Source organism: Fusarium poae, chromosome 1 (genome assembly GCF_019609905.1).
Source record: "Fusarium poae strain DAOMC 252244 chromosome 1, whole genome shotgun sequence".
NCBI classification, from domain to species: Eukaryota; Fungi; Ascomycota; class Sordariomycetes; order Hypocreales; family Nectriaceae; genus Fusarium; species Fusarium poae.
In genome coordinates, this window is record NC_058399.1 from 5212045 (window position 1) to 5239709 (window position 27665).

The following is a 27665-nucleotide window of genomic DNA, read 5'->3' on the forward strand; positions in this document are numbered from 1 at the left end:
GTTACAAGGCCTTGACAAAAACCCTTGATCCGATTCGAACGCTTTCCGTGGGGTATATCTGCCCAAACTCGTAAACCATACCAAAAACAATAAAAATAATAGATCATCCTGAACTCCAGGGTCACTGGTCCCTTCCCTGTTTTGCGGTAACATTAACTCTGTCCGTCATCTTTGGAGTCCCTTTTAGACCATCACATCCCCCCTTGGCCACCCATCATGCCATTCATCCCTTGCATCTGCTGCTGTTGTTGCAGATGTTGTTGCTGCATCTGTTGTTGCATCTGCTGCTGTTGCATCTGTTGCTGCTGCATCTGCTGTTGCTGCATTTGCTGCATCTGATGCTGTTGTTGATGCTGTTGTTGATGCATCATCATTTGCTGCTGCTGCTGTTGTTGGGCCTGCTGCCTACGCTGAAAGTTTTGCTGGACAAGACCCGTAGCTTGAGTCATACTAGCACTCTTTATTTTCTGCAACAGATCGGGCGGAAATTTGTCAGGAGACCCATGCTTAATGACCGCCTGACTCATCATCCTTTGATACGCTATTCTGGCCTGCTGCTGAATTTGGGCCTGAATAGATTGTCCCATTTGTCCCATTTGGTGTTGGTTCTGTTGCTGCTGCTGCTGCTGCTGCTGCTGTTGCTGCTGTTGCTGCTGGGCTTGTTGTTGCTGAGCCTGTTGCATTGCTTGGAAAGCTTGCATGTTGATGTTGTTTCCATTCATCATCTGCTCGCTGACTTGACGTTGCATTGGACTGTTGCCCACCTGGCCATTCATCTGGTTCATACGCATCATTTGTTGCAACTGTGCTTGCATTTGCGGCGGGAATTGCCGCATCTGGTTGCCCGACATGTTCTGCATTTGCTGAGCATACTGTGCGGCAATCTGCTGTTGCTGCTGTTGCTGCTGAGGGCTCATCATATTACCTTGCTGCTGCTGTTGCTGCTGCTGAGCAATGAGCTGCCTCTGCATGAGCTGCATCATTTGTTGCTGCTGTTGTGGGCTCATCTGAGACATGTTACCATTGCTGATGCTATTTTGCATTGCCGCCAACTGCTGCTGTTGTTGCTGCTGCTGCTGCAGGGCACGTTGCTGCGCCAGCTGCTGAGCAAATTGTGGATTTTGCTGGTTCATGCCCTGGTTATTCATCATGATGCCTTGGCCTGGCTGCGAGTTCTGGGCCATCATAGCTGGTGGGGGGCTGACCTGCGTCATGCGGGGAGTAGCTATCATAGCAGACCTGTTGATAGGCGTGCCTTGGGTCATGTTAGGCGTTGAATGAGGCATTCTAGGGGTACCAGAGGGGTGGCTCTGCTGGCTGCCCCTTGAAGACATGTTATGCGCCATAGGAACGGACATAGCGGCTGGGTTCTGAACAACAGAAGACGGTCGTGGGGGGCTGTTCGCCATGCCAGAGTTGGTCTGCTGCATGGGAACGCTTCCCACCATTGGAGATGACATGTGCTGAGGGGTGCCCTGTCGAGCCACTGGGGAAGACGCTGGCGGTTGTGAGATCTGAGCCTGAAAGCGAGGCTGAACTTGCGAGGGCATGTTGTTGGCCATCTGAGGCGTTCCCACACTTGCAGTATTGACTGCATTTGTGATGGCATTGTTCTGAGGATGGGCGTGCTGTTGTTGATTCCCGTTGAGCCGCTGACCATTTTGATTGGCCTGAGTTGTCTGGCTTGCGGCTTGCGCACGAGCTTGTTGTGCTTGGGCCTGTGCTTGTGCTTGTGCTTGGGCCTGTCGTTGCTGTTCAGCTTGTCGCATCGAGGCCTCTCTCGCTGCAGCCTCGCGACGATTTCGATCCTCCTGGGCTTGCTTCTGAGCGTTCTGGGCGTTCTGAACAGCCTCATTCTGCTGCGCTCTCTGTTGCTGCAGCTTCCGATCCGCCTCTTGCTGCTTGGCCTTCTCTTGCTCCTTCTTTTCGTTGTGTTTCGCTTTGATCTCGTCGAGAACCTTGAAGCGCTCAAATCTGGGCTCAAATGTGGATGCACCAGTTGAAGCGTCCACGTCCGCTGTGCCACCGTTCTGGGCCCCATTCGCACTGGATGCTGCACGCGGGTCCGCAACAAGCATAAATCGTTCTGCACCTGCGGCCTGAGCTTCGTATGCGGCCAGCTCAGCACGAGTTCGCTTCCTTGTCTTTGGCTGTGGAGGAGCATGTGAGTGTTTGGGATGACTCATTGCTTCAAGCAGAATGATGTTCTCCTCTATTGTCCTTGTGGGCTCAAGTGTCAAGGGCGCGTTTGTGGCCAACAGAATCTGACCCTCTGCCTCGTGTATATTACTACCGTCAAGTTCTGTCTTTTCGCGCTTCTGGCGCTTGGCCGGTGGTGGCATGCTGGTAGCAGTTGGTGTTGGTGGAATCAGAGACATAGGCGTTGGAGGTGGTTGACCTGACACGTCACTCGTTCCGTGAGGGGTAGACGCTTTTATGAATAAATCCGTCTGTAAACTTTCCGGTGTTTGATGAAGAACCACAGTGTAGACAGCAGGCTTTTTAGACTTTTCTTTTTGGTCCTCGGGTGGCGGCATAGGAGAGTTTTCCTTCTCTGCCGTGCTGCCCGCCTTTGCCTTCCCGTCTGTGGTGGACAAGTTTTCCTGAGGAAAAGGAACATTAGGGGACGGTGTAAGCCATTGATTGTAGTTATGGATGGATGATAGCATCGCAGATCCCTTTGCTGATTTTGGTTTGGCAACATCCTTGGCTTGGGCAAGAGATTTATGATCGTGGATTTGAACTATGAGGCACCCATCATAAAACAACACACCAGCTTCATTAAAGTATGGGAGAAGGTCATGCGGGACAGTCCGGGCCCTGATATGCTCGATGAATAGTTTCATAGGCGATTTGTATGAGAACATGCCATCCTGGTTATCGAATCGAAAATGCGTGGGATGTAAATGGATGATTAGGGAAGGAGGTTGGCCGGCGAACTTATTCAAGATATATGAGTCTGTGACCACTTCACAATCGTTAGCGCGCAAGCGACAAGCAATGCCTAACATAAACGTACCATATGGTCGGGGTTGTGCGTCGTGGGCTATTTGATCCGCCACCATGGACGCCGACCGCAAACCAGCACTGTTCCTAGAGTGTCGGCCTTGCAGTTGCGATGCTGTTTCTCGTCGGGCTCGGTTGACAGGTCGGACGGATGATGCAGTGATCGCCCTGTCGCTGGCCGAGTGCGGTGGCTGCTTCGCACTCGGCGGCGGCTTCTTGGCGGACATTGATGGTGATGGAGATGATTTTGAAGGTGTCATCGCGCCGTTCGTCTGAATTCCAGGAGGTATGGGTCGCTTCACTTTGTGGGCGACATTTTGCTGAACGACGGGTCCAACAGGCGCCATCGTGACGAAGTCGCGCTGCGCCGCGGGGCCTGGCGATTATGACGATATCCCACCCGTACCTATCGGTTCGATGCTGTTTTGATGGTTACTCAATGCGAAAACATTGATGTTCCAATCGTAACGGCACAATGCCGGGTTCGGGATAGATTTCGAATGATACGGGTTCGTTGTATGTCGTCTGAGTGATGTGGAGTCGGCTGTCGGATCGCGGGAGAGGAACGCGAGTCTTTCAAAGAAGCGCAAGTCAAATATGACGGGTGGGATGTAAAAAGACAGTAAGTATTAACATGAGGAACACTATACTCCTGAGAAATTCGTTGCGTTGTATTGAAAGTTGGATATCATTCGATGATGTTGAACACCTGGTCGCCGTATCACGGGTGGGTTTCCTTGGGGTGATGTTGGGATTACGGAAGGAGATCAGGTCACGTGCAAGAAGTTTGAAACCAGTGCAAGAATGTTTACAAAGAATGGATATTTGGCGAGTATAAATACCTCCCAGAAAAACAAAGTGCTTAATTGAATAAATCTTAATTTAGAAAGTAAAAACGCGTGCTCGTCTGTGTAAAAATTCAGACATATACCGAAACTTAAATACATATCGATAGGTTCATGGTATCTCGTGCTATGTCGCAAGACGCGTTTGCCTCACTCACGTCCTTGAACTCGACGCGCCCAATCGTCGTTTAGCCTCATACTATCAACAACCACAACTCCACGTCCCCTTCCGACTCGTTCGGATCGCTGCCACCACTCTTTACTATTGCTAGATCGCTCAGCCTCAGATTCACTATCTGCCAAACCTCCAGAACCACCATCTGCACCAACAACCAAAATGACGTCATGTCGAAGCCAGGTCTGAAGAGTCGTGATGATGCTGCCATCCTGACCAGAAAGGGCTTTTTGAAGATAGATCACTTCTGGTTGAAGGTGTCGCAGGATGTGGACATGGCCGTTTGAAGTCGTGAAAGGGAGAACCATGGTTTCCTTCTCAACCAAACCCAATGCCTGCGAATAGATCGAGTTGAAAGCAGGGCTTGCGGATTCACTACAACTTGTCAGCATATAGTGTGGCTCCAAAGCACGAAAAGCATACAGCTGGTTCTTTGACTCTTCAGCAGGCGTTTGAACTTGATCGTGTCCAATGTTAGAAAATGAAGAGCTTAGCGAAGGTGGCGGAAGGTTACTATTAGCAGTATCCAAAGCGGATTCCTTCAAACCAGGGGCGTAGATCAGAACGAATAGCTTGACCTTGGAGTGATCGATGTGTCGAGGGATGTGGGAGAGGATAGACTGATGCACGTTAGAGAAAGAAACTCGAATAATCGCCATGTCAACTTACAGCGTGCTCATGGAAAGGATCCTCCTCTTCAGGCACGGCGCCTGTCTCGGCAGACACCACAATCGCAACCGTCTTGCGTCGCCTACTGCCGCCGATGTGTTGGGACGACGTATCGGCGGGCGCTCGTTCATTCTTAGCTTCTTCTTCTTCCTCTTGCCAGGGGTTGGTATCGTCAAAGGGGCTCTTGTCCTCCTCGCGAATGGAGGCTAAAGCCTTGCCCATAGCTGCGCTTGCAGCTGCGACACCAGCCGCCACAGTCTTACCTGTCGAGTCGAAGAACTGCTGCGGGCTCGGTGTTCGTCGCAGAGCACCAGTCACACGCGAACCCCAGCCTCCGCCGGTTTCTTCTTCATTCGCATGCGCAATTCCGTGGCTTTGACCATCAGGTCGTGGTGGCTTCTCCGGTCCTTGAATGTCGCGCGAGCCGACATCGCGGGAGCCATATGGTTGATTGTTACCTCCACGGGCATGGTCACTGTAATCAAGGCCATTGTCGTCTTCTTCGTCGGCGTCCTTTCGTTGACTCCATACCCAAGCAGCCACACCTACAGTTGCGACAGTAAGTGTAACTGCGAGAGGCACCCAGTGGCTCCAAACTCCTCGTCGCGAGCGCGACGATCCATGGTCGGGCGACATTTAAGCAGCGCGCTGTCGCATTGCTAGCTGGAGGGAGTAGTGCCAATGGCAGTAGGCGCAAGGGGCCGTTTTATATGAACAAACAAATCTTCAATAGTGCGTCGTTTCAAAGCAATTGCGTCAGGATGCACCGTTTAATGTAGCGACCCTCGAGGCGATTCTTCAAGATACGCGGTGGTTGGTGTAATCAGGGTCAATAACACAGTGGAGCGAGCTGCAAGCTGAGGCCATCTACCCCAGCAACAACAGGTCAGCAGGTAACCCGCCCGAGGGCCGACAATGAGCTCAGCTTCCAGGGGCTGAATTGCGGGGGACTATCCAATTAATCCGTCCATACCGAGGTCGGAAGAAACCGTCCACGTGAAGCAGGCGGAAGTCTGTGGCAGTGCGAAAATCACGAGCCACATGCGGGACACCACCACCCCACGTACGTACATTTTTGATGTCTTGGCGATGATTGAGTGACTCTTCACTGCCTTCACTTCATATTGACTGCAAACAACTTACGTTTGAATAATCAGACAGAGTCGCACACAAAATCCACGATACTGGTCTGTAAGATCCCAGAAATTTAGCCCAAGCTGCCAGCTTGATCGTCACCAGCAGAGATTACCCTGGCGAAATGCCCCACGCTGTTTCGATGCCTTCAACTGGGCTTCAAGCCCTGATCCTTTGCGGACCTGGCTCATCGTTCCCGACCTTCACCTCCAACCCCGATGAGAGTCCAAAGGCCCTTCTTCCTATTGCCAACCGACCTATGGTCTGGTATGCGCTTGACTTTTGCTATAGAACTGGCATCACAGGTAAGTCGGATTGTGGTGATTGACTCATCCGAAATCCGCATGGCTACAAGCGCCTTCGTTCACCCCCAACTGGCTGAAAGCTTGGAGCTGACAACTTTCAGATATAAATCTTATCTGTCCACCCACAGCTTCTGCTGCTATCTCAACAGCTCTTAACACTAACCCTCACCTTACTGCTCTGCCTCTGCCACGACCTGACATCCTCTCACCGGCAGACTTGGATCAAAACACAGGCACCGCCGAGATCCTCCGACTACCCGAGGTCAGGTCGATTATCACTGGTGATTTTGTGGTTCTGCCTTGTGACTTGGTTTGTGAGCTCGGAGGAGAGAAGCTTCTTCAGTCATGGATGGTCAAGTCAGCCAGCCTGACAGACATGTTGGGAACATCTAGACTTTCCAACGGCCATCGATCAGTTCACAGCGGTGCTCTTGGTGTCTGGTATGACACAAAGGCGGTTGCGCCAGTCAAAAAGGAGGAGACAGACTTTATTGCAACAACTCCATTGCCCACAACTCCTGTTACCCCACCCAGGGGGTCACTCTTCTCAAACCTGTCCAAGCTTGTTTACTCTATGCCAACTGACTCTTTGAGAGATCTAACTGGAGAAAGAAACTCACTTCCTGTCCGTCACGGCTTGTTGCGTAACCATACTCGCGTGCGAATGTTTACGACACATCGAGATGCTCACATCTACATCTTCCCTCGGTGGGTTCTCGATTTCGTCAAGGACAACGAGCGAATGGAGAGCATCGGAGAAGACGTTATTGGATGGTGGGCAAAGGCTGGCTGGCAGTCAGGTCTTGCCGAGAAGCTCAATCTGGAAAGTGCCTGCAGCCAAGGTCGGGTCGAGGAGTCAGAAGAGGACGAAGGTTCATCGTCTCCCAGAGATCCCAGCCCAGACAACAAACCCAGCTTAGGGAACCCAGTTTCCAGCGACGAGAGCACCGGTGGAAAGACACCCAAGATTACAGTGGACGACAAGTCGAACTCGTTTGAAGTGCCACCGATCGTTGCTTACGTCCATCCCGGTGGGGGTTCCGCACCCTTGATTCGGCGTGTCGATACTGCACAACTGTTGCTCGCCATCTCGCTTCAACTGGCCAAGCTCCCGTCACTCGAGGAGACTGGCGGAGAAGCCAGTTCGCCTTACGTTCACGCAAGGAAGATCGCCTACCCCGAAGGTGTAAAACCTCGCACGACCATCACCCAGAAGGACAGTCTCATTGCCGAAAACGTGACTGTTGAGGAGAAAACGTCTATCAAAGAGACTGTGATCGGCGCCGGCTCGCAGATCAATGAGGGTGCCAAGCTTTCTCAATGTTTACTGATGGAAGGTGTAGTTGTTGGCAAAGCCTGCAAGCTGACTCGTTGCATTATTGGAAAGAGAGCCGTTATTGGAGATGGATCTGTTTTAACAGACTGTGAAGTCCAAGAGAATCTACTTGTTGAGGCTCGAAGTAAGTTTCCTAATCACCATGCCTTTCCATCCGCTAATCAACAATCCCTGCACAGCTGAGGACAAAGACAACAAACTCATGAGCTCTGAGGGGCTCGAGGCCACAGAAGCCGAGATGGACGAGGTGCTCCAGGATATGGAAGATGACGCTGAACAGGCAGTGATGGACTAGATGTAACCTAAACAAAAATGGGGTGCGATACAATAGAGTTGACAATACGGTACTTCTGTTAAAGACAACTTGCCCTGCCGTCCGCTTGGACATTGTCATGGTCTTCGTCGTCACTTCCAAATCATAGAATTGTTAAGCATACAGACAACGTTGTGCTGACCCTTGCAACTCTGACTCGAATACAACATTCAATATGAGTCAGAAAAAATGATAAGTAGGAATTACCACTGCCAAGAGGGATACGCAACCGAAAAGACTGAACATTGCCTACTTTGCTTCGATCAAAGCTTAGTATTCTTGAGATCAGCTCTCTTGATCATTCGATTCAAAGACATGATGCATCGTTCACTCAGCATTGCAAGGGTCAACCAACAGGACCTGCACTGCGTCTGTCAGACCGCGCATCAGTAACAGATACGGTATGGTCGAATCAAATTGTCATAAGCGAGACCCGCGATGTAACAGCTACGGGCCAAAATCCGTTGCGACTATCCAACGTTAGCATCTGGTATCCATCCAGTCAACCTCCCTTACTTTTGCTATCGAACAATAATGCGCTGTGACTCTAAAGTGCACGGTTGATTCTTTACCCGGGCCTGTTACCCAAGATGAAGAATTCTTCATCGCCGACCCCCTCCTGGACATTGATATTCAACGGCATACTTGACGAGGGCGTTACTGAACTGAACTAATGCACTGCGGCTGTGATCAGACCATACAGGGTGTTTCAATAGTAAGTATTTGCGCTCTGATGAAATAGCGGCTTTCTTAGTCTTGGAGAGTTCTATATGGATTTTGCTCCGTGGCCGCAAGATGCGCAAATAGCAAGTTCATTGACAAAAGTGCCATATTCTCACAGTGACAATTTTTCGGCACTTGGGTTGTAGTCCCTTACGCCACTTTGGAAGTCACTGCAGGATAAACGTAACTACCTATCTTCATGGCTCCAGGCTTATTCTGCTTTTATTGTTGAGCTGGCAGACACAAAGAAGGACTTAGACTCTTGTAGGGTAGAACTTCAGGTGACATAACAGCGGAGAGGGATTTCTGCCAATATAAGAGGGAAATAGTATGGTACTAACTGTTTCTCTGTGCTGTTATTGTGCATAGACAACCAAAAACTACTTCCAGAGTTAGAGGCCCGTTGCTGAACGGCCCGTGTCACGGGTGGCTAGTTGGTTCATACCAACCAGCACATCGTTTTGAGCATTTCTGACCGTATCTTCTCGTTCTAGACCACGGAATTGTAATATTGGCTCAGGTGGAAATGCCGGGTCAGATGGAAGACGTACTTGGTGACTAGAGGCTCTGGCGTATGGTTGAAGAAGAGGCGCTGATACCTTTCCGTGACCATGACAGACAATATTGTACTAGAATATTCCTCAACCATGCCCTGTAACTCTGTAAGTCTATTCAAGAAACTTGAACTTTAATTGTCCCGTTGAAAATCGCCTGCTTAGGGTCGTGATTCATTGCAAAGACAAACCTTGGTTATGTGCTTACCCTGTACTTGTATTCGTCAAATACCAGAAAACTCGTGCTTGCAAAAGTACAAAATAAAAAAAAAAGTTTCAAGATCGGCGATCGCGTACATGAAGAATTATTTGAACTAAATGCTTTCCAATTGCACGCTCAAGCTGAGGCTCCATGATGGCGCAACGTGTCAATGGGATCTGACTCTTCTAAACTCTAAATAGGGATGTCGAGACTAATTTGGCAAAGAAAAACAGCCCTCTCGCTTTTTTAGTCCAGGGCTGTTTCCTTAGTAGTGGACAGATCGCCAGGGCCTTCTTTACAGTTTACACCAGCCATTTTAGCTGCCGGATCCGATGTATGTCAATTAATGCCACTACTAACAACGGTCAAACGGTCAATTTGAGCCAACATTCCGATGCTATTGAAACGCGAATGTCATCGTGGTTTAAGCGTCTACGAAGTAAAAGCCCATGAGAATCGATAGAGCAATCTCGACGGCCTTGAAGGGTATCACCCCAATGGGGAAAGGGCCCAACTGTCTGCCGTCAACGGTCGAGTTCCGTGAAAATGCAGCGGAAAGAAAGATAGTACCTACAAGAGGCAGATGACGTACAGCCCAGGTTTCGGATGGCTGCTGCATCGAACAAGCACACAATCAAGCCAACACAAGCCTTAATCACGTATCTAGGCGCAGATTGGAGCAGGGAATGCTTCGGACCCCTGACTATCCCCAGTCGGGTCCCATCTTCTTGGGCGGGAGATTCACAGCGGATGTAACAGCGGCTGCAGTGTAACCCCGATCTTTGGGGAGCACCAAAACTGCCAGATGTCATTTCAATCTCCAAGGAGGAGCACATCGGCGATCCAAAGCCACCCCAATTACATCAAAAGAAAGAGCCGGCATCGGTCGGTATAGATTGGAATGGAATCGCGACCGAGGTAGGCGGGCTGCAAAAATGGAACCCAGGTAATCGCGGAGCCGTCTAACACTTGAATGGACTTGAATAACCTCCCTAGCCCTCGGCGTGAGGATATGTCAGACCATAAGAGGCTAAGATACTTGCCTGAACAGGTGAACATCATTGGACCGAATGATTTCGGCGGGAACTAACTGTACCTCAGCCCTGAGAGTCTTAAAAGAGCCCTGGCCAGAAGTCGTAGACCCCGGATGACTCTCAGGGCTCTTGTGATGGTGAGGAAACGAGCTAAGGAGTCCACTGCTAAAGCCGATCGCCTTCCCGCGGCAACACGAACTAACGAACAGTAAGTTATCCATTCGTGTATCATATCTCAGCCCAGGCAAGTGAAATGCTGGGCCGCCATGCAGACACCAGTTGTATTAACTTGTCGCAGTCTTGTCTGTCATAGTTGGCTGCGCCTGAACAAAACAAAAAAAAGCCACGGTGGGAGCCACAAGTAGCGGTTCCCATGAAATGTCACCAAGTCATCAGCATTAACCCGCTTCTGACTTGAGGTACAGTAGTATGGACGGCAAGCTGTTAAAACTGCACGAAAGCTAACAAGATAGCAAATCGATCAACGCCGAGGGCGAGGGAGAGTAATAGTCTATGGGTTTTGCAAAGAGGGAGAGAGACCGAATTGGTAATAAATGGGACGCCGGACTGCCCAGTAGTTATGGGGCAAAGGGACACGTTTGAGCCATGGTGATAGTCCAAAGTCAGTTCGACAACGTTGGGCTTTTTGGGGGAGAGGGAGCACAGTTGGGGAGATCCCCCAGCTGGCATTACCAAAAAGCAGCCAGTCCTCCCATCCATTATTAGCGAGACTACCTATCTAGATTCAGAAAAAGCAAAAAACGGTTGTGGAGAATTGTCGCAGGCCATTTTTGTTTGATTAGGCCATCCTCAGCACTGTGGAGTACTGTGCAGAACATCATTCATTAATGGCATAGTACTCAGTGGTAGGCCAGGCCGTCAGAGAATATGACTGATCATCTTTAGAGTCTCGAAATCCGACACAGAAATTCAGTTGACGTTGGGGACTGATGGCGTTTTGATGTGAGACCAAGACTCTGATTGGAAGAGGAGCTCTGCGGATGAGAGGCCAAATCTCTGGTGAGACTATAGACAGAGAGGTTATAAGTCTATGATGACATGATGAACGCAAGAGAGGAAGTGGAACTCCGAAAGAATATCTACTTCTCAGGTTTACGACGATCAAGTTGTCAAGCAGCTGAATGTGATCGGCACGTCACATGTACTAACCTCTTGGCATAAATATTCATCTTTCTCGTCAGGTAACTCGTATGCGTACGTGTACTTGGACTGAGCGGCACCAACGGCGCTGGAGAAGCAGGCCGCATTATGGGCCTCGATTTCAGTCCTGCCAGGAAAAGGAAACATGGTATGACCTGGTGTAAGTGCTCGGAGTGGGCGGTATTGCAAAGTGCTTGTTGTCGAGCCTGGGCCTGGCTACAATAGGTAGTAAGCGCATTGCGATGGTACGGGAAGTGGATATGATGAGAAGCAAATCGGGCCCGGCGGAGGAACCCATTTCAGCCCTGGGCTGTATGAAGCGTCCATAACTTTGCTATCTAGAATATGGGATGACAAGGGATTGCAGATGCTGAGTATGCAGTTGAATTGCAATGGCTATGGCTCAACATCATCAATTAAATGAGATATTGCCACATATGGAAAGAGGCTGAAGCTATCATATTTACTTGGGAATAGGTACCTATGCTGCACGGGATTGAACAATTATGACAAATTACACTGCTTCCCAAATTGTTGGTAGGTAGGTAGTTTCCATTTGTGACTGCCCGTACATTAGGTAAGTACGATAGAGGTGGGCGGCCATCCTCAGGCCCATTCAGTTGAGTCCTGTGTTCGCAACTTCATCAGCTTCAGCTTCAGCTACTAGTATTCTGCGCATTGCTCTATCCAAAGAAAAAAAAACTGATATATCACCCATAATCCCTGTCCCACCCACCTTGGGTGTCTTGCCAGCCATCAACAGCCAAGCCAAGACGGAGGCGTGAGAATTCGTACCGTCCGATAGCGACTTTTGTGGAGCACCAGATCTACGAACGCCTCTCCCTGTCCTTGCAAGAACCCTGTCTTCGTTCCTAGATTTCTCGAGGATCGCTGGGTCGCTCCCCCGGAAGATCGCCCGGCACTAGGCACGACAGACAGGCTGAACAGTGTCATTCATAGCTGACAACTAGGTAGATCATATGATGCGCTGGCGCGATTCGTCAACGTACGACACCTCCAGGACTCTTATCTAGTGGCCGCACTACCGTCCCGAGCCTCGCGTTAGTGCTTGCACCAGACACTCACGCAATCTGCTAACTAACGTGGTGTCTCCATCTGTCCCTTTGTTATGTCCTCACCCTTATCACAGACCGAGCGCGTTCGCGTTCGCAGGGAGCGTAGCAATTAATTAGCCAAGAATCGGGACGATAACCCCTCAACCCCTCCTTCGAATGTCCAATACAGACTGAATAGAGTTGGAGATATTGGCAAACATGAGCACACGAGAAATGACAAACTCGAGGGCAGTCCACACTATTGACCTGACCACAACTCGGTTGAAGAGAGCATTGAGATCGAATTGTCAGCACAATTAAGCACTAACAACAATTTTGTCTGACCTTCGGTCGAACACATACTGCCATAGTTGTCCATCGGCAATCCTTACAGTTCATTATAATGCCAGTTGAGGTCGGGTTTTGTACTGTGCTGTCATAACGCGCTCCGTGCGTGCAGCCACAACAGGGCCTTCCAGAGGAATAAGTCGAGCCAGCTACGTTAAACGAAACAAGGGTCTAAACCAGGCTGACACGCTTTCCAACTGTCAGTATGAACCTAATCTCTTCACTCTACAGAGTAGCCAGCACGCACTACAGATGCTACCTAGGTTGTTCATTGATTTCGCCCCGCACAACCATCCAGGCGACTTTGCTCCTGTCACATCCACGAATTTAGCCGTTTTAGCGTCGGACTGTCCTGCCCTCGTTCATACGCGTTTCCCAACTTTCGGGAATTCTTGACAAACAATCACCGACGACATCCATCCCCGAAGCGCACAAGAACCCAGTAGTTCCGGTATGTTATCCGAGGGGAAAAGTTGTGTCACTGACAAAGAGGTGGCGTGTCATCCAATGGCACCAGCCTATGCTCTCTTGGAAGACTCCAACCTGCAGTTTGATTTCAACGCTCTGAGACGTTTCGTCGGATCAGGGTCCACGCCGATCTATAGAGGAGTAGTAGATTGTTCTTGTGTGTTCGGATAGGAGTCTACCACTTCATTATCCCTCCATTGATGATGCGCCGCCAGGAACAGGCGCAGGTCCCTTTCGTTTTGGGTGAGACCTGCATCGCGTATTGCTTTTCGTGCATAGGATCACATTGCTGTTCTGTGTTGGCTGACTTTTCAAACTCCACATCTTCACCTACCCGGAGACATTGCAACATCTTACCCTTTTGCCTTCAACCCAAGGGAGTCTAATATGGAATAACAAAAACCACGGTACGGGGCATGTTTCTCTAAAGAAGCTACAGATCCAGGCACGGTCAGGAACAGCAACTTTACGTCCTCTCAGCACGAGTAGACCTGTCTCACTTCAAGGTCTTTCTGAACGTGGATTTCACTTGCCCCATTCCAGGCCTTGACCATTCCTCGACAAGCTATCCATTGCAGTCGGAGGCAAGTAAGCTAACGAAGGATCTACTATGTATGTACAATAGACTTGGGTCACCCACATAACCTTTTACAATCGGATTTTCAGGATTTTGACTAGAGTGGGCGTGCCCGACATCTTGTCAAGCCCAGTGGCTGATGCGCGGATGTACGAGATGGAGGGTTGGCGTCAGTTCTAACCATCCACCCCTGGGGTTATGTTCGTCCATTTCATGCAGGAACCGAATCTGTCACCTCTTTGACTTCGAGTCTTTTTCATCTCTCAGTGCTGGGGTCGACACATCGCACACCACCCCCGTTCTTGTCAGGATCCGCAACATGGTTCAGGGCTTCAGCACAACAGGGGCAGGGTTCGTCAAGGGGGGGTGGTCCCAAGCCCAGGCGAGGAACCACCCCAGTGTCAGGGATGTGGTCTGGGCACGCCCCCCTTAATCCATATCTCAACGCTTAGTCAAGTCGACTCTCGCAACTACACTATGCGTCTTTGTTCTTGAACAAGCACTTTGTTATTTTCCGAGTAGCTGCCATGCTTAAGGTTGACTTGATCTTTGGCTAACTGCTTAGAGAAAGCAAGTTCCTAGCTTATCATAAGTTGTTTTCTTAATTGCCCTTTTGTCGTTTAGTTCAACTATTCGACAGCTAGTCTGGCCTAGGTGAGGGCGTTGAGATCCTGGCGAAACATACTCAGGGACGGTTTATCTCAACTGACACATCCTCACCCAAAACATTTCTTCTCTCTATGCGAGCAATAAACCCACTTGTCCATGGTGGATCACGCCTCTCCCGCCCTGCCTGTCTAAACAGAGATCTCGATCTGAGCTTGAACCAAGACTGTTGACCCTGGCTAGCATTCTTGCCCTTGATTTACTTTTATCATAGTAGTGTCTCGCGGGTCCCCTACTAGTTGCACCGGCTGTGATCAGGGATCTGCGGGTGGTTGAGCTTACAGTCTTGTCTGTCTCAAGACCACAGGTCGACTCAGTGTACTTCATTCCGCCGGATGTCTATATCTTCAAGGGCGTCCGTCCCCAAAGACGAAAAAAACATTCCCGTTCAGACTCACCAGACAATTGAACTCATCCAACCTTTCAATTGTTCTACTCAACTCTTACACGAACGTTGAACACTTTCACCCTTCTTCAACTCAAGACATATTCACACACATCCTTAAACATCTCTCACCTCTTGACCCCTTCTACCAAAACTCCTTCGTATCAAGATGCAGTACGAGGCGGATTTTCGGTTTGACATGGACGACAGCTTCAACCTTTGCAGCCAGCCCATGTCCTGCCCCTCGACCACAACAAGCTTCTCTTCAGCTTCATCAGCTTACGATCCTTTCACTCCTACATCACGACGCTCAACCCCTCATGAATTCGGCAACATGGACTTTGACAGTCCTTACAACCCAGTCTCTCATCGAGCTGAACTGACTCCTCCTTCCTCGGCAATGGGCAAATACATGCCCGTCCCCATCAAGTCTGAGTCTGAGCACATGCCATTCTCCGACGCTCTGCCCAATACACCCATGAAGCGAGAGGGACTAGGCTTCGAATATGACCACATGATGGACATGAATATGGCTCACCATGGTTCGATGGGATCTGTCACACCATCAAACTCCTTTGGCATGTACTACTCCCCGGATGCCTCCATTGGACCTGCCTCTTTCATGATGACACCAACCCAAAGCATCTCAGGATCTGAGGCTGCAGAGACTGGCTCATCGTGGTCTTGCGCCAACGATAGCCCAATTGCATTTTTCACCAACCGACAACTTTTCAACGACTCTGACTCATTTGATCTTGACCGACATTCGCAGTCTCCCCTGGGATACCCCCTTCATGAGATCAACTCGCCAAACTGCATGAAACTCCAGAGATCGATGATGATACACGAGTGTCAGCAAAAGTCCAATGAGCTGCAGCGAGCTCAGATCCGAGCATCAAAGAAGCGATCCATCAAGCCTGACCCTTCGCAAGTTGACGTCGTTCGAAGAGCCATGTGTAAGTGTGATTACCCTGGTTGCAACAAGGCGTTCCGACGAAACGAGCACCTGAAGCGTCACAAGCAAACGTAAGTTTATCGCAGTCACTTCATGCCCGAGTATAGTGGCTAACACTGAATAGCTTTCACGGTGAAGGACCTAATCGTTTCTCGTGCGAGTTCTGCGGTAAGGACCAGTTCAACCGCCAAGACAACCTCAACAACCACCGCAAGTTGCACGCACGACCTAACAGCCGCAACCGCGGCGTGGAGTTTATCCCTGCCGCAGTCCCAGTGATAGAGCAAGAAGAGCGAAGCAGGAAGCGACGAGCCCCATCAAAATCCAAGACTGGTGAAAAGCGGAGCTCAGACTACTGAGTTTGTCTTCCTGGTTCCTCTTGGCCGGGTACCTTACTTCAAGGACAGTGCCAGTTGCCACTGAAGAGAAGAGAGAAGAGTTGAGGGCGCCACATACATACATACATATGAGACATCAGCGCCCGACCCGCTTTCTTTTCTCGATCGGGGATCCACGCATAACACACACACACACACACACACACACACACTTACATATTTGTCCACACACAATTCACGTTTACACACCACGATACATAAAAACGGAGCCAGGAAAAAGAAAGACACTGCGACATATGCAGTCCGGCCGCTATCTTGACGCCTCCGCGTCAAAGACTCAGGTACGAGAACAATATCAGGAAAGATAGTGGAACAGCCCTTTCCAAAGCAAGACGGTGTAATGGCATGTACGATTAAGAGACGGCGCAAAAGGATGTATCTGGTTGGCCTTACTTTTGCATGGCTACGTTGTTACCACACAACTATGGTGTTTATGGCGTTTACTTGGTGGTATTTTGAGTTCTTGGCGCTGTGGAAATTTCTTGTATTTACTTGTTCTTTTCGATTATATTACCATTTTATTTATCCTGAGAATCAAACCTGTGGCTCAAGATGCCACAGGTCAGACTCACTAATGGAACAAATTACTCAAACACAAAATCTTTCCACGCATTTGCTCTTGAGAACAACATCGATAAGAGCTAGCGCCATAGCTGGCACGAGGAGGACGTGGGCAGCGTGTTCCATTTGCTGCATCTGCGGAGGAGAAACTCCAGCTCAAATTACTACATACATACAATGTTTGATCATCGAGGCATGTATGTATTGGACGATTGGTCGATATACGCAAGGTCCAAATTAACCAATGGACGTGGTCCTACTTGTTCATACAGCATCTGAGGGTGGAACACATGACGGACCATGGCCCAAAGAAAAGACTTGAAGGAGTCATTACGCATCAGACGTCCAGGTTGCGTTTTTAGTCGACACATCTCATGAATTAGCAGCAATAGCTGGACAGAAGGATCCCATAGTATATGTCTCAGATCTCTGGGTACAGCAGCCTGCCGATCCGCAAGTTACCTTTTTAATTCGGAGAGCGAGGACCCCAGTCCCGGACCGAGGAGCATTGACCTTGCTTCCTATTGCTTCTGACGAGGAGATTCCGATTCAGTGTAACATCCCTTCCCACTGCGCTGGGACGGTCCTGGGTTTGCTTTTGAGGCTGGGAACAGGGGTTTTGAGATACGTACCCATACACGAGCCCCCGATGGCTTTCGGATATGATATATGACAGAGCGGGATTGGAAGGAGGCTCAATTTGATGTGGCTGATGGACAAGCCTGACACAATTAGTGGCACCAGATGCCGAGTCAATGTATAATTGGCTGTTCGTGTCTCAGCATTAAGATTGATCTGGATCGCGGGAGCTCAGTAAAGACACATGTCAAACGGTTTCTGATTTGCAAATCGCGAGGCAAATGAGACCGGGGGAATGTCAACGGTCTTTGCTACCTTTCCAAGGAATGTTGATCTGACGAGATGACAGGGCCAATACTAAACTATTACATTGCATAGGTACGCCGCACAACGAAACTTTAGTTACTCGCTAATGCAGTCCACTGAGATTATGTAGGCTGAATTACTCTCATCAACAATCCAAATCGGGAACGAACTCCCTCGAACTAAAAATGCCCGGCTTGTAGGCTTCACTGCCGGTGGTGGGGAGAGAAAGCTCCTTCCTACCTGTTGGGGAAAATCAACGAGTTTGCTGGCCATTCACAAGTTGTCTCTGTTCCACGATTGTCCAGGGGCATGGGTCTTGAGCGGAAACACGATCCTGCATAAATAGTGCCGTTACATAAAATGGATTAGGAAGCACAAGGCCTGATTCAGTAGGGCTACAGGGAGAGGTATGCAGCCCGCCTCATCATAGCGGCTGGGAAGTTTCCACTCTGGGGAAGAGGAAGAGTGCTAGTTTGTGATAAGATATGAAATGACAAAATATGACGGCACGTTGATGACTTGAGTTGCTGTGATATGATATGATGTGATGTGATGTTGTAGGTACATAATCTGTGACCATGATGTGATCCTTGTTGGTGCAAAACAGCCGAGCGTCGACTCAGGGATCCAAGTCACGTCAAAGCTCATACACAGAAGGGATCGTCCAAGTTAGTGCTTTACTTGGTTGAGCCGTTTAAGGGTCATTTGCATAGCGTAGAGTAGTGCAAACTTGTGTTGTGATTCATATCCACTCTAACACAAGAGTCTAGTTGGCTGCCCTGGATGCCATGGCTGAGATGGAGGCTGACACAAAACCCTTGGACCCTTTATTTTACTCTCGTAATGGTTTGCAGCACCGGTTAAGGTTTCCCAGCCTGTTGCACAAACCCTTTCCCCCTCTTGAATAACTGTAAAGTGAACGAGGTTCGCATGAGGATGAGACCTGGCGTCGATCAGGGACCGTGATGGTCCAATTGGTATTTGTCTTTGTGGAATGAGCTGAGATGAGACTCTACGAGACTGAGAGGGGAAAAACTTACTAGAACCTGACACAGCATGATATGATCCACTTGGACTCGAGATGGTCTCTTTTGCACATTGAGGGTATGAGGCTTTACCTATTCTGGATCTTGGAATATTTGTTCATTACATAGTACGGCTCTTGCACAGAAGGATTGATATTGTCAATTTACCCAACCTCGAGCTGAGGGAAAAGGAGAATCTGACAAGTAATATGTTTTAGATGTCACTCCCAGACCAAGTTTTCACATCATCTCGTGATACATTAACTCTGTCACAAAAAACAGAAGTATGTAGATGACTGCAAATCTTGGTTAGTCACATGTCACTTGCCTGCCTGTCAAAAAACCCTGCAAAGATCAAAATGTTGGTAAGCCGGAAATAAAGGAAAGCCCGGCAAAACCCATGTGTACATACTAAAAGAAGACCGGCGTTGAAGCTAATCGGGACAGGGGGGCAAGGGGACACGGGGATAGGACTAAAGTGCTAGTTATTATTGAGTTGCGGGAAAGGCTTCACTTCGTGGGGGGCGTTGTTTTCTTGTCCCTTTAGCGGGCGCCCGCAGCTTTGACCTGACCGTCGAGAAGTCTGTGTGCTCCGGCATTTGGTCAAACAGAGTTTGAGCGGACTTTGAGTCTATCGCACAAACATAGAAATTTGACGAATTGCATATGGCGGTTTAGTTTTTTGGCTACTGTGCCGTATGTGAGGGAATATTCGGTGCAGTTGTGGCAGATTTTAGAATATATTTAGTTTCAGTCAGAGTTACCAAGTATGGAAATACATATTGACACACCGACAACCTATGTATGTACTATAGATTCGATAACTTAGCCAAAGCCGACAGATGGATAACCTTACAGTAGAATAAATGATGTGTATCATATCAAACTGATCTACGCCGGGTTCTTCGCCCTCCGAACTTGGAAAACTTGGTCGACGTAGGACTTGTTGGTCAACAAAAAGGACTAGAGCTGACCAAACTATTACGGTTGGGGATGCATGATCCGAGGCCATGGTTAATCATATTTCATCTTTTCTTCTTTTACGGTCGTCCCAGGAATGCAAATATGTATGTATGCTGGTCGTGCAGCTACTAGGTAATTAAAACAAATGAGTTGTGATAGTGTTCTATGATGCGTTTATACAGAAAGAGACGAAGAAGGAAAAAACAAATAAAATGCTAACTAAAATAGGCACCACATTTGCCCACGATCCCTGTATTGTTGTCTGTATGTAGAAAGTTCAGTGGAGTGTTTATCGTGTTACTGTGGAGGGGGTGTCTTGGTTGTATGTAGCTGATTCTGTGCAGTAGCAGCAATAGATTGCATATGCATTGCATTGCATTGCATTGCATATGAACTACTAATTGCGACTTGACAAAACGGAAGCCGGGATATGGGTTCCGTCATCTAGTCGACCTCGTGGATGTTTTGTTTTACAAAATGTGATAGATCGCGGGGAAAGAATGCGTAGAATTGGTTGGGCTTTGGTGATGAGAGACAGGGGACATTACCCGCATTATTACGAATACATGTGATTGTAATGCAAGATACAGTACATGGTAGAATGGAGTAAGAAATGTGAGAATGATAGCTCTCTTGTCTATTACCCGAGTCTGTCAAACTCGCAGCGTTACATTGACCTCGGTGACAGAATGACAGGAGCTTGTTAGTCTAGGTAGACTAGGTACCTCTACCCAACACCCCTCTATAAAAACAGGTACTCATCAGTGGGATTACTGTCAAGCTTGGGCAGTACAGTACCCTGTTTATCCGACCACACAGTAGACTGATGGCTGATTTACCCCTGTAACTCAATCATAATCTAGGTAGTATAGCTAGGTTCTGATCTTGGCAGCTTGGCACCGTTTTGTAGTGGCTTGTGCCTGCCGTGACCTTCCATAGGTGCCCGTATTTTCCATCGGCCACAGCGTCAGAGGCGGCCTGAGCGGACGCAGCGCCCGTCAGCCAATAGGGACAACCAGGATGACGGCCTTCTTCCGATCGCCATTAATCAATCTCCACCTCACCTCTTCTCTCACATCATCAGCTGAGGAACGGAGCCTCTTTTATCAGCCTTTGTCTGAGTGGCCTACCTTTGAACTTCAAAGACCCTTTTACTGGAGTCCAACTATACCGTTTTGGTACTATCCTGCCTGCCCGTCTGTCCAGTTCGCCGAACACTGGTTGCTTTCCTACGGCGGTCCAATGTCAATCAGTGTAAGCTGCTGCACTGGGTCGTGATGGCTTCGCTTCCATCCTACCAAGACGCAGTGTCTCCAGACTGGGTCCGCCTTGTGATTACCTACCTCTCACCAAATGATTTTGTCGCCCTTTGCCGTGTAAACCGTCGATTCTGGGAGATATTCGCCCCACGAATATGGGGACGTCTGCCGGGCACGAGCTCAGACAGAATTGCAGGCTGTGATTCAGAACATGGTAAGGCCGCGCGAGCCGAGCAGTGCGACAAGTCAACGTAGTCTTCTTTTCTCAATCAATTTCTCACTGATTTTACCAGATCTAGACTGGCTGGTCGGTATAGTCTTGGGCCAGCTGGACCGGATACGATCCGAAACAGCAAGCCTTGTTCGAGTCTTGGACACTCGCTCCATTAGGGGCAATTGCTCTCTCAGCATGGCTAACATACTAAATGCCAGCTTGAGAAATGCTATCAGATCCTTTCCCAACATGAATTGCGTTCTTATCAATGGCCACGAGGATCTTGACCCTTCCGAGTTCCTGTCTGAAGCTGGCCGGCAAGTTCAGTTATTGAGCATGCCGGACTGTTCTCTCTCGATATCCACAAAACTCATATCCTCTCTTCAGGGATTGGTGTATCTCGACCTCTCTCGTACCTTAGGTTCTATTCGGCCCCTTTTTCAGAACGGCACTCTACCGGAACTCCGCGTGCTCAAACTTCAAGGCAAGGAGGTTGACGATGCGGCGGTCGAGAATTTGGCCAATTGCTTTAGCACTCGTCTTTGGAGCTTAGATCTGGAAGACAACAAACTAACAGATGGATCGCTTTACCATCTAGGGGCTCGCTGTGTGTGCCCGTCCGATTTACGGTCAAATGTTCACTTTGATGTCGAGGGCAAACTGGAATTCGGAAGCCCGTCCCCTATTTTCGGAACATCTATACGCATCATTGAGTCTGAGTGGAGTGGTTCTTTCAGTCATCCCAATTTACACCTGGCTGATGCACCGTCATATGACCTTCATGATACGTTGCCACGAGAACATTTGCTCAAGAGACTTGATGGACGAGATCGCATCAAGTGCGACTCGGCAGACGCCGTCTGCCGAGGTCTGCAAGGCGAGGACCCCTACCTCCCACCATCCAGTTTCCAGGGTTCCCAGGGGCTGACGCATCTGAACTTGTCTGGTAACCAGATCTCGTCCCTTGGAGCTGTGGAGCTGTTGACCCATTCTCGCGGACATCTACAGAGCTTCAGCTGCGATTCTATGCTACTTGCTCCCTCCAAGGCAATCGCCACGGCATGGCCGAAAATGGCAAAACTACACGGCTTTTGTGCTGCATGGACCCTGCGACCCTTGTTCTCATCCAACCTCAAGATCGTAAAACTACATCATTCTATCGTCACAAGGATTCCTACTCTGGAGATTGACGAGTTGTCAGCTCTTGCTCGTCTATACGTATGCGAGAACTCGATACTCCCTCGGGTCAAAAAGGCTTTCCCCGAAGCTTTCATCCCTGACATGAATCCACGTATAGAATCCTTGACCCTTACCTGTATTCCGCGGCGCTCAAGTGGCCCATTGATAGATAGCTTGATATCTTTCTTGAAACTACTGGCCGATCAAGAGCGTGCAATTTTCGATATGTCTTCGCGGCGGGGTCCTGGCGTCTTGGCTGGCCTCCGTCACTTCCGGCTCGAGTTCGAGCCAGACCCCCACGGACATGATTCGTACCATGGAGAGGATATAGATGCTCAGCAACTGCTCAATTCGGGCGAGACGGGATTCAGCTTCTTCGAGGACGAAGCTAAGCAGGGACGTCCACAAATTGTTTCACCCGCAAACTCAATTTACAACTTACTACCAAAAGACTCCTCCCCTCCTCTAAACGACTTAGATCAACCTGAAGCTAGCCACTTGGACATTGACATATGGATGAACGGGAAGTCAACGAGCATCCAAGTCTGGATTGGCCCCAAGGATGGCAAGAACCCTGTATTCCGTGATTATAGGAAGCTGGCCCTGCATCACAAAGTGCGCGATCATATCGGCCCCGCTTCCCCTGCTCAGGTACAAGCGGGCGTGCCCTCGACGGAGTTGGTCTTTCACACAGCGTGGTGTATGGCGATGATGCCCCATGAGATCAAGGAACCTTCAAGGGTTGAGCTGGAAGGGATGAGAGATGTGCTAACTGAGCTAAAACGTTTTCGCTTAGAGGGGAGGGCAGAATATCTTGAGTTGCAAAAGAGGTTTGGTAGCAAGATAGTGTCCCCTGGCCCACCACACGGATTCTGGTTAGGAAAGCTTGAGGTTTCGACCCGGCAAGTGACGTTGCGGAGAAAGAAAGGAAGCTATTGGCGATAGTGCGGCAGAACATGTGCCGTGCTCACTACCGTGGTCACTTGTATTTGAATCGGAGAGTTTGGTCTCGCTACGGAGAGTCGAGATTTATTTGGTGGAGGATATACCCATGAGTCCGATGTGATCTCTTGAATTCAAACTTCAATAGGCCGATGTTACAAGCGTTCTTCAATCACCCTCGAGGCCCTGGCAGGCTTTGTCAGATACGGATAGAATGGTGGTGTTCCAAACACGGACATGGACCTGAATCAAACAACGGTTTCTTGACCCAAACTCGACGGGGAAGCTTAGGGTGTGCAATACAGGATATGCCCCTGGGCAGTGAATTTATTAGCTTGATGGCCCATACATGTTGCCGTGCTTGAGCGCTTTGATGCTATTGAGCTTGTTCATTAAGGTTGACTAACGTGCCAGTATCGGGCGTGTTTACGTAGTATTCTCTCAACAACCTCCATCTCACTAGGGCGAATATCGACGTTCGCTTGCTAGCCGAGGTATGTAGACCAAGACATTGACTATGGAGAAAGAGAAATAATCTTGGTTGTGGCAAATTGGCGATGCATTGCTCTCTCTAACAAGTCTAACAAGGCAAAGGTGGAGTCCCACTATCTATCTGACCCTGCATTAAACTGGTTATTGAGTCTGGAACGTGAGCTGAACAAATTCGCCTATTTACACTTGGACCCTTTTGCATGTTTTACTTTGGCTCTGACATTATCAAGTCATTCTGATGCGTAGCATTGTCTTGTCTTGGAATGGGTTGCGTGGACGTTGATAGAGTTTGTGGCACTTCTAGCGGGACGGCAGATGCGGACGATCATACTAAAAAACGGTAAGCAATGGCTACCTACTAAAAGGACGTTGGATGTCTATCAACGACGACGTTTAGAGCTGAACTAGCCGATTGTCAGTCTAGAGCCAAACTCTACAGTGGACTAAACTTTACTAATTCGATATCCCTCCCGTCTTCATGATGGTGTTGAATGTATTCGTACCCGAGATGTTCAAGCCAGGGTGTCATATTATGAGATAACAAACTACTAACCTACATATCATGATCCGTACCCTCTTTCTCTTGAAGCTAGCGTTCAGCGACCCGAGCCGTTTCTTTAGCTTGGAAAACGGCTTCCCGAGCCCGAAAAGGGTGAAACCCCGAGCAGAGCTGGGCTTTGACCTTTTTCAAGTGCCTGATCAATTCTCATTCGCGGAAAAGGTTCCTGAGCCTGGACCTTTTAGTCATTCTGGGTGCGAACAGTTATGCTGGTGGTCTTATTTGGAGGATAGTCAATAAGAAAGGGCATCTTGTTGGAAACGCTCACGATCTAGCCTCGTCCCATGTCCCACCAGTCTGGATACTTTACGAGATTGCATGCATGATGCAAAGACTAGGTAGTCTAGACTGGACGAAGGAGGAACAGAAAAATGGTTGTAAGTGAGAAGTAGTAAGTTGAAAAAAGGGCGTGTTGGGCTGCTATGACAATATTTAGCCCTTGTGATAATAATTATCTCATAACTAACGACTAGGACAGAATGCCGCTTCCCTCTGGCTATATTTACACCCACAACACACCATTAATTTACCTTACATTTATGAAGGTTAGATTCTTCGAGGTGGCATGAGAGTAGTTGTGCCTGATTGCCCTCGGATGTGTGCAACGGCAGGTCCCAAGAGGTTGGGTTGGGTTGGGCTCGGCCACTCCCGTTCCTTGCCTTGCATGGCGTTTTTTAGTGATCCAGGCTCTCGGGTTTCTCTTATTTTCCTGGGGGTCACGAACCAACAGAGTCTTTCCATGTTTTCTCCATGGGCCGTTTTCCGAGTAAAGGTATCATTTATTTCCACACTAACTACTTGCTGTACATTGGTTACATCTAGATGCTCAAAGATCTGGGCCCGCCGGTTTTAGATTTAGTTGCTTTTTCTCATGTATCCTTGCCCGTCGAAACAAGAAAATTATGTCTATAATGGGTCAAGAACAATGTTTGCTTTGGCCACGTTTTGAACAAACCTGCAGAGTGCCATGAAAATACTAGTGTATCCGTACAGCCGGAAAAGTTTGGATAGTCTAGATGATGGAAAAGGATCTATTGAATTACCAGCATGCGTACCCTGGCTTGGTGTAGCCTGAGTGCCGAGCAGGCTGCAAAGTCGGGCAGAAATGGGAGGTGACGCCATGTCTGCCAGTCATTTTTCTCATTTTACAAACAAAACTTACTAGACTTAGGCTAGCTTTTATTGTTTATGCTAACTAGAATCGTAGAAACAAGCAGCTCTAGTGATATTTCACAAATTGTCCTTCAGCCGGGTGGAGCTGTACCTCAAAACGGGCCGTGGCGGATTATTAGTTACAGGGCACGGACTGCTCTGTAGAACGCTAATGAAGTAGGGACGTTTCCATACCAGACGTGTTGACAATCTGGACGAGTATAGGGTAATCTGGCAGACTTGGAGTTTTGCCTGTTCATGAAGTTATACACTCCTTATAGATAACAACTATGATGATGGGTTCAATTGTGATTTATATTGTGATGCTTCAGGGTTAACTCTTGTCTGGTGGTGAGTTCTGAGTCGCACACAAAATTATTCCGATACGTCGCACAACAATCGGAGCATGGGACTACTGGTCAGCATGAGTTTGGATGTCCACGAGAAGAACAACCTGGTGTTTTCACCACGATACAAATATCCAACCAGTAACACGTCTTAAAGACCGAGTGTCATACTCAAGATCTATGCGGCGCACTCGTCAAAATAAGCAAGATTTACCTGTAGTCATGCTGAACCCCAATAAACACTAACAAAATTATCTTGGCCAGCATGACTGCACAGAAGACATGTCAGCACTAAGTAACTCTACATCGACAAAATGTCCATTTTTGAACAAAACGTCAAGATTTGGGTCGTAAGCGCGTAGCTGACTGTATTCACCACGTACAATGCCCATTACAGTCTGCATCTCACAGGTATCCTATAGGCTGTTGCTTACGCGTGTGTTGGCTCGACCAACAGCCCCAGCAATCAGCCTGTTGGGCTTCGGTTTTCCCGAACAACCGGTTGTCACCTGGCAATTTGAGGGCTTCACGATAAGAGATGGGTTGGCCAAGAGCTGACAACACGTCGTTGATGATGATGGACATGAATCTTACGTATGATCACAACTTATAGATATGCCTTGTTCTGGCACCCTATTCAATATCTTACAGCTGGGACATACCCGAGAGGCAACTACCAGTGAACAACTCGGTTTTTCAAGAACTGTAAACATGCAGTCTGTTGTCAAAGTGGCCGAAGATGTCCTACTTCAAGTTTGTTGCGAGGTATGGGTTTTTGATGATGACTATCCCCAGACGTGTCCAGTGAGTCAGGATGTAGCAAAGAATACTCGGGAACAGAAAGAACCTCCCTCAGTTCAAAAGACACCACACAGCGACTCTAGGGGGGCTGATCCCAACATGAGAAACTCTCTCCTTCGCCTGCCAGCAGAGCTGCAAGTCATGATTCTACAACACCTCACGTTTGGCCAAGTCGAGTCCCTCAGACGGACATGCAGAGCTCTACGATTCAACTTCAGCAAGCCAGTCATACGTTTCGTCTTCCCGAGTATCAAGTCTGAGCTGCTGTCGACATGTCACCAATGTCTTGCATACGATCCCGAAAGAGAAAGTCTCATCAAAGCAGATGAATCTGACGCACGGTACCCGCTGGCTAACGAGTGTATTGACTGTGTCGCTGCCAGGGGAGGATTCTCTGTGGGACACTCGTACACGCTTGCATCGCGTTCGACGGTCTGCGTGTGTCGATACTGTGGATTTCCAGTGACTTCGGATGCTGCGTGGAAGGAGTACGAGTTTCATAGGAAGTGTTATAAGCAGTATCGTATGATACTGTTATACTACTTTCTGTCCGGGTTCGCGCAGGGAACGATTACGATCGTTGCGTCGGCGATGTGTTGGAGGTATTATAAGGGGAGAAGCATGATCATTATACCGACCATTGTAAGTAAACAACATTCGCCAAGAGGAAAAGATGTACTGACTGATTTAGATCAACTTTCTGATGAGTGGTTGGGTATTCAGTCTCAACATGGTACGAGGTGTCGAATTGAGGACGTATCACTGGTCTCTGCTCCTTGAGACGAGCATTCTAGGACTTTGGATACCTCCCCTGAGCGACGTGATCAGAATAACGACAGAGAGAGGTGAAGGACTGCAAAGCTCAGATATAGCGACGGTATTCTTTATTGGCTCGAACATGCAAGTCTTCAAAACTGCTACGGAAAAGGAGTTCAGTCACTAACCAGCGCAGAATCTTCCGATCCCTCAACATCCTT

At 48.8% G+C, this 27665-nt stretch overlaps 6 protein-coding genes across 6 annotated transcripts; 4 read left to right on the plus strand and 2 right to left on the minus strand.

Annotated features, from left to right (window-relative positions):
* Positions 1-191: 191 nt before the first annotated feature.
* Positions 192-3353, minus strand: FPOAC1_001687 (uncharacterized protein; the record flags this gene model as incomplete). The annotated part of the gene is made up of 2 exons (XM_044846283.1): positions 192-2968; positions 3020-3353. The coding sequence occupies 2 exons, from the start codon at positions 3351-3353 to the stop codon at positions 192-194; spliced, it is 3111 nt and encodes a 1036-aa protein (XP_044712199.1).
* A 648-nt stretch (positions 3354-4001) lies between these two features.
* On the minus strand, positions 4002-5331 carry FPOAC1_001688 (uncharacterized protein; the record flags this gene model as incomplete). Its single annotated transcript, XM_044846284.1, has 3 exons — positions 4002-4401; positions 4450-4646; positions 4696-5331. 3 exons carry the CDS (start codon positions 5329-5331, stop codon positions 4002-4004), a joined length of 1233 nt encoding a protein of 410 aa, XP_044712200.1.
* Positions 5332-5953: 622 nt separating this feature from the next.
* FPOAC1_001689 (uncharacterized protein) lies at positions 5954-7765 on the plus strand (the record flags this gene model as incomplete). Its single annotated transcript, XM_044846285.1, has 3 exons — positions 5954-6134; positions 6236-7594; positions 7650-7765. The coding sequence occupies 3 exons, from the start codon at positions 5954-5956 to the stop codon at positions 7763-7765; spliced, it is 1656 nt and encodes a 551-aa protein (XP_044712201.1).
* Positions 7766-15125: 7360 nt separating this feature from the next.
* FPOAC1_001690 (uncharacterized protein) lies at positions 15126-16270 on the plus strand (the record flags this gene model as incomplete). Its single annotated transcript, XM_044846286.1, has 2 exons — positions 15126-15982; positions 16036-16270. The coding sequence occupies 2 exons, from the start codon at positions 15126-15128 to the stop codon at positions 16268-16270; spliced, it is 1092 nt and encodes a 363-aa protein (XP_044712202.1).
* A 5195-nt stretch (positions 16271-21465) lies between these two features.
* On the plus strand, positions 21466-23340 carry FPOAC1_001691 (uncharacterized protein; the record flags this gene model as incomplete). Its single annotated transcript, XM_044846287.1, has 1 exon — positions 21466-23340. One exon carries the CDS (start codon positions 21466-21468, stop codon positions 23338-23340), a length of 1875 nt encoding a protein of 624 aa, XP_044712203.1.
* A 3258-nt stretch (positions 23341-26598) lies between these two features.
* On the plus strand, positions 26599-27631 carry FPOAC1_001692 (uncharacterized protein; the record flags this gene model as incomplete). Its single annotated transcript, XM_044846288.1, has 2 exons — positions 26599-27330; positions 27380-27631. 2 exons carry the CDS (start codon positions 26599-26601, stop codon positions 27629-27631), a joined length of 984 nt encoding a protein of 327 aa, XP_044712204.1.
* Between the last annotated feature and the right edge of the window lie 34 nt (positions 27632-27665).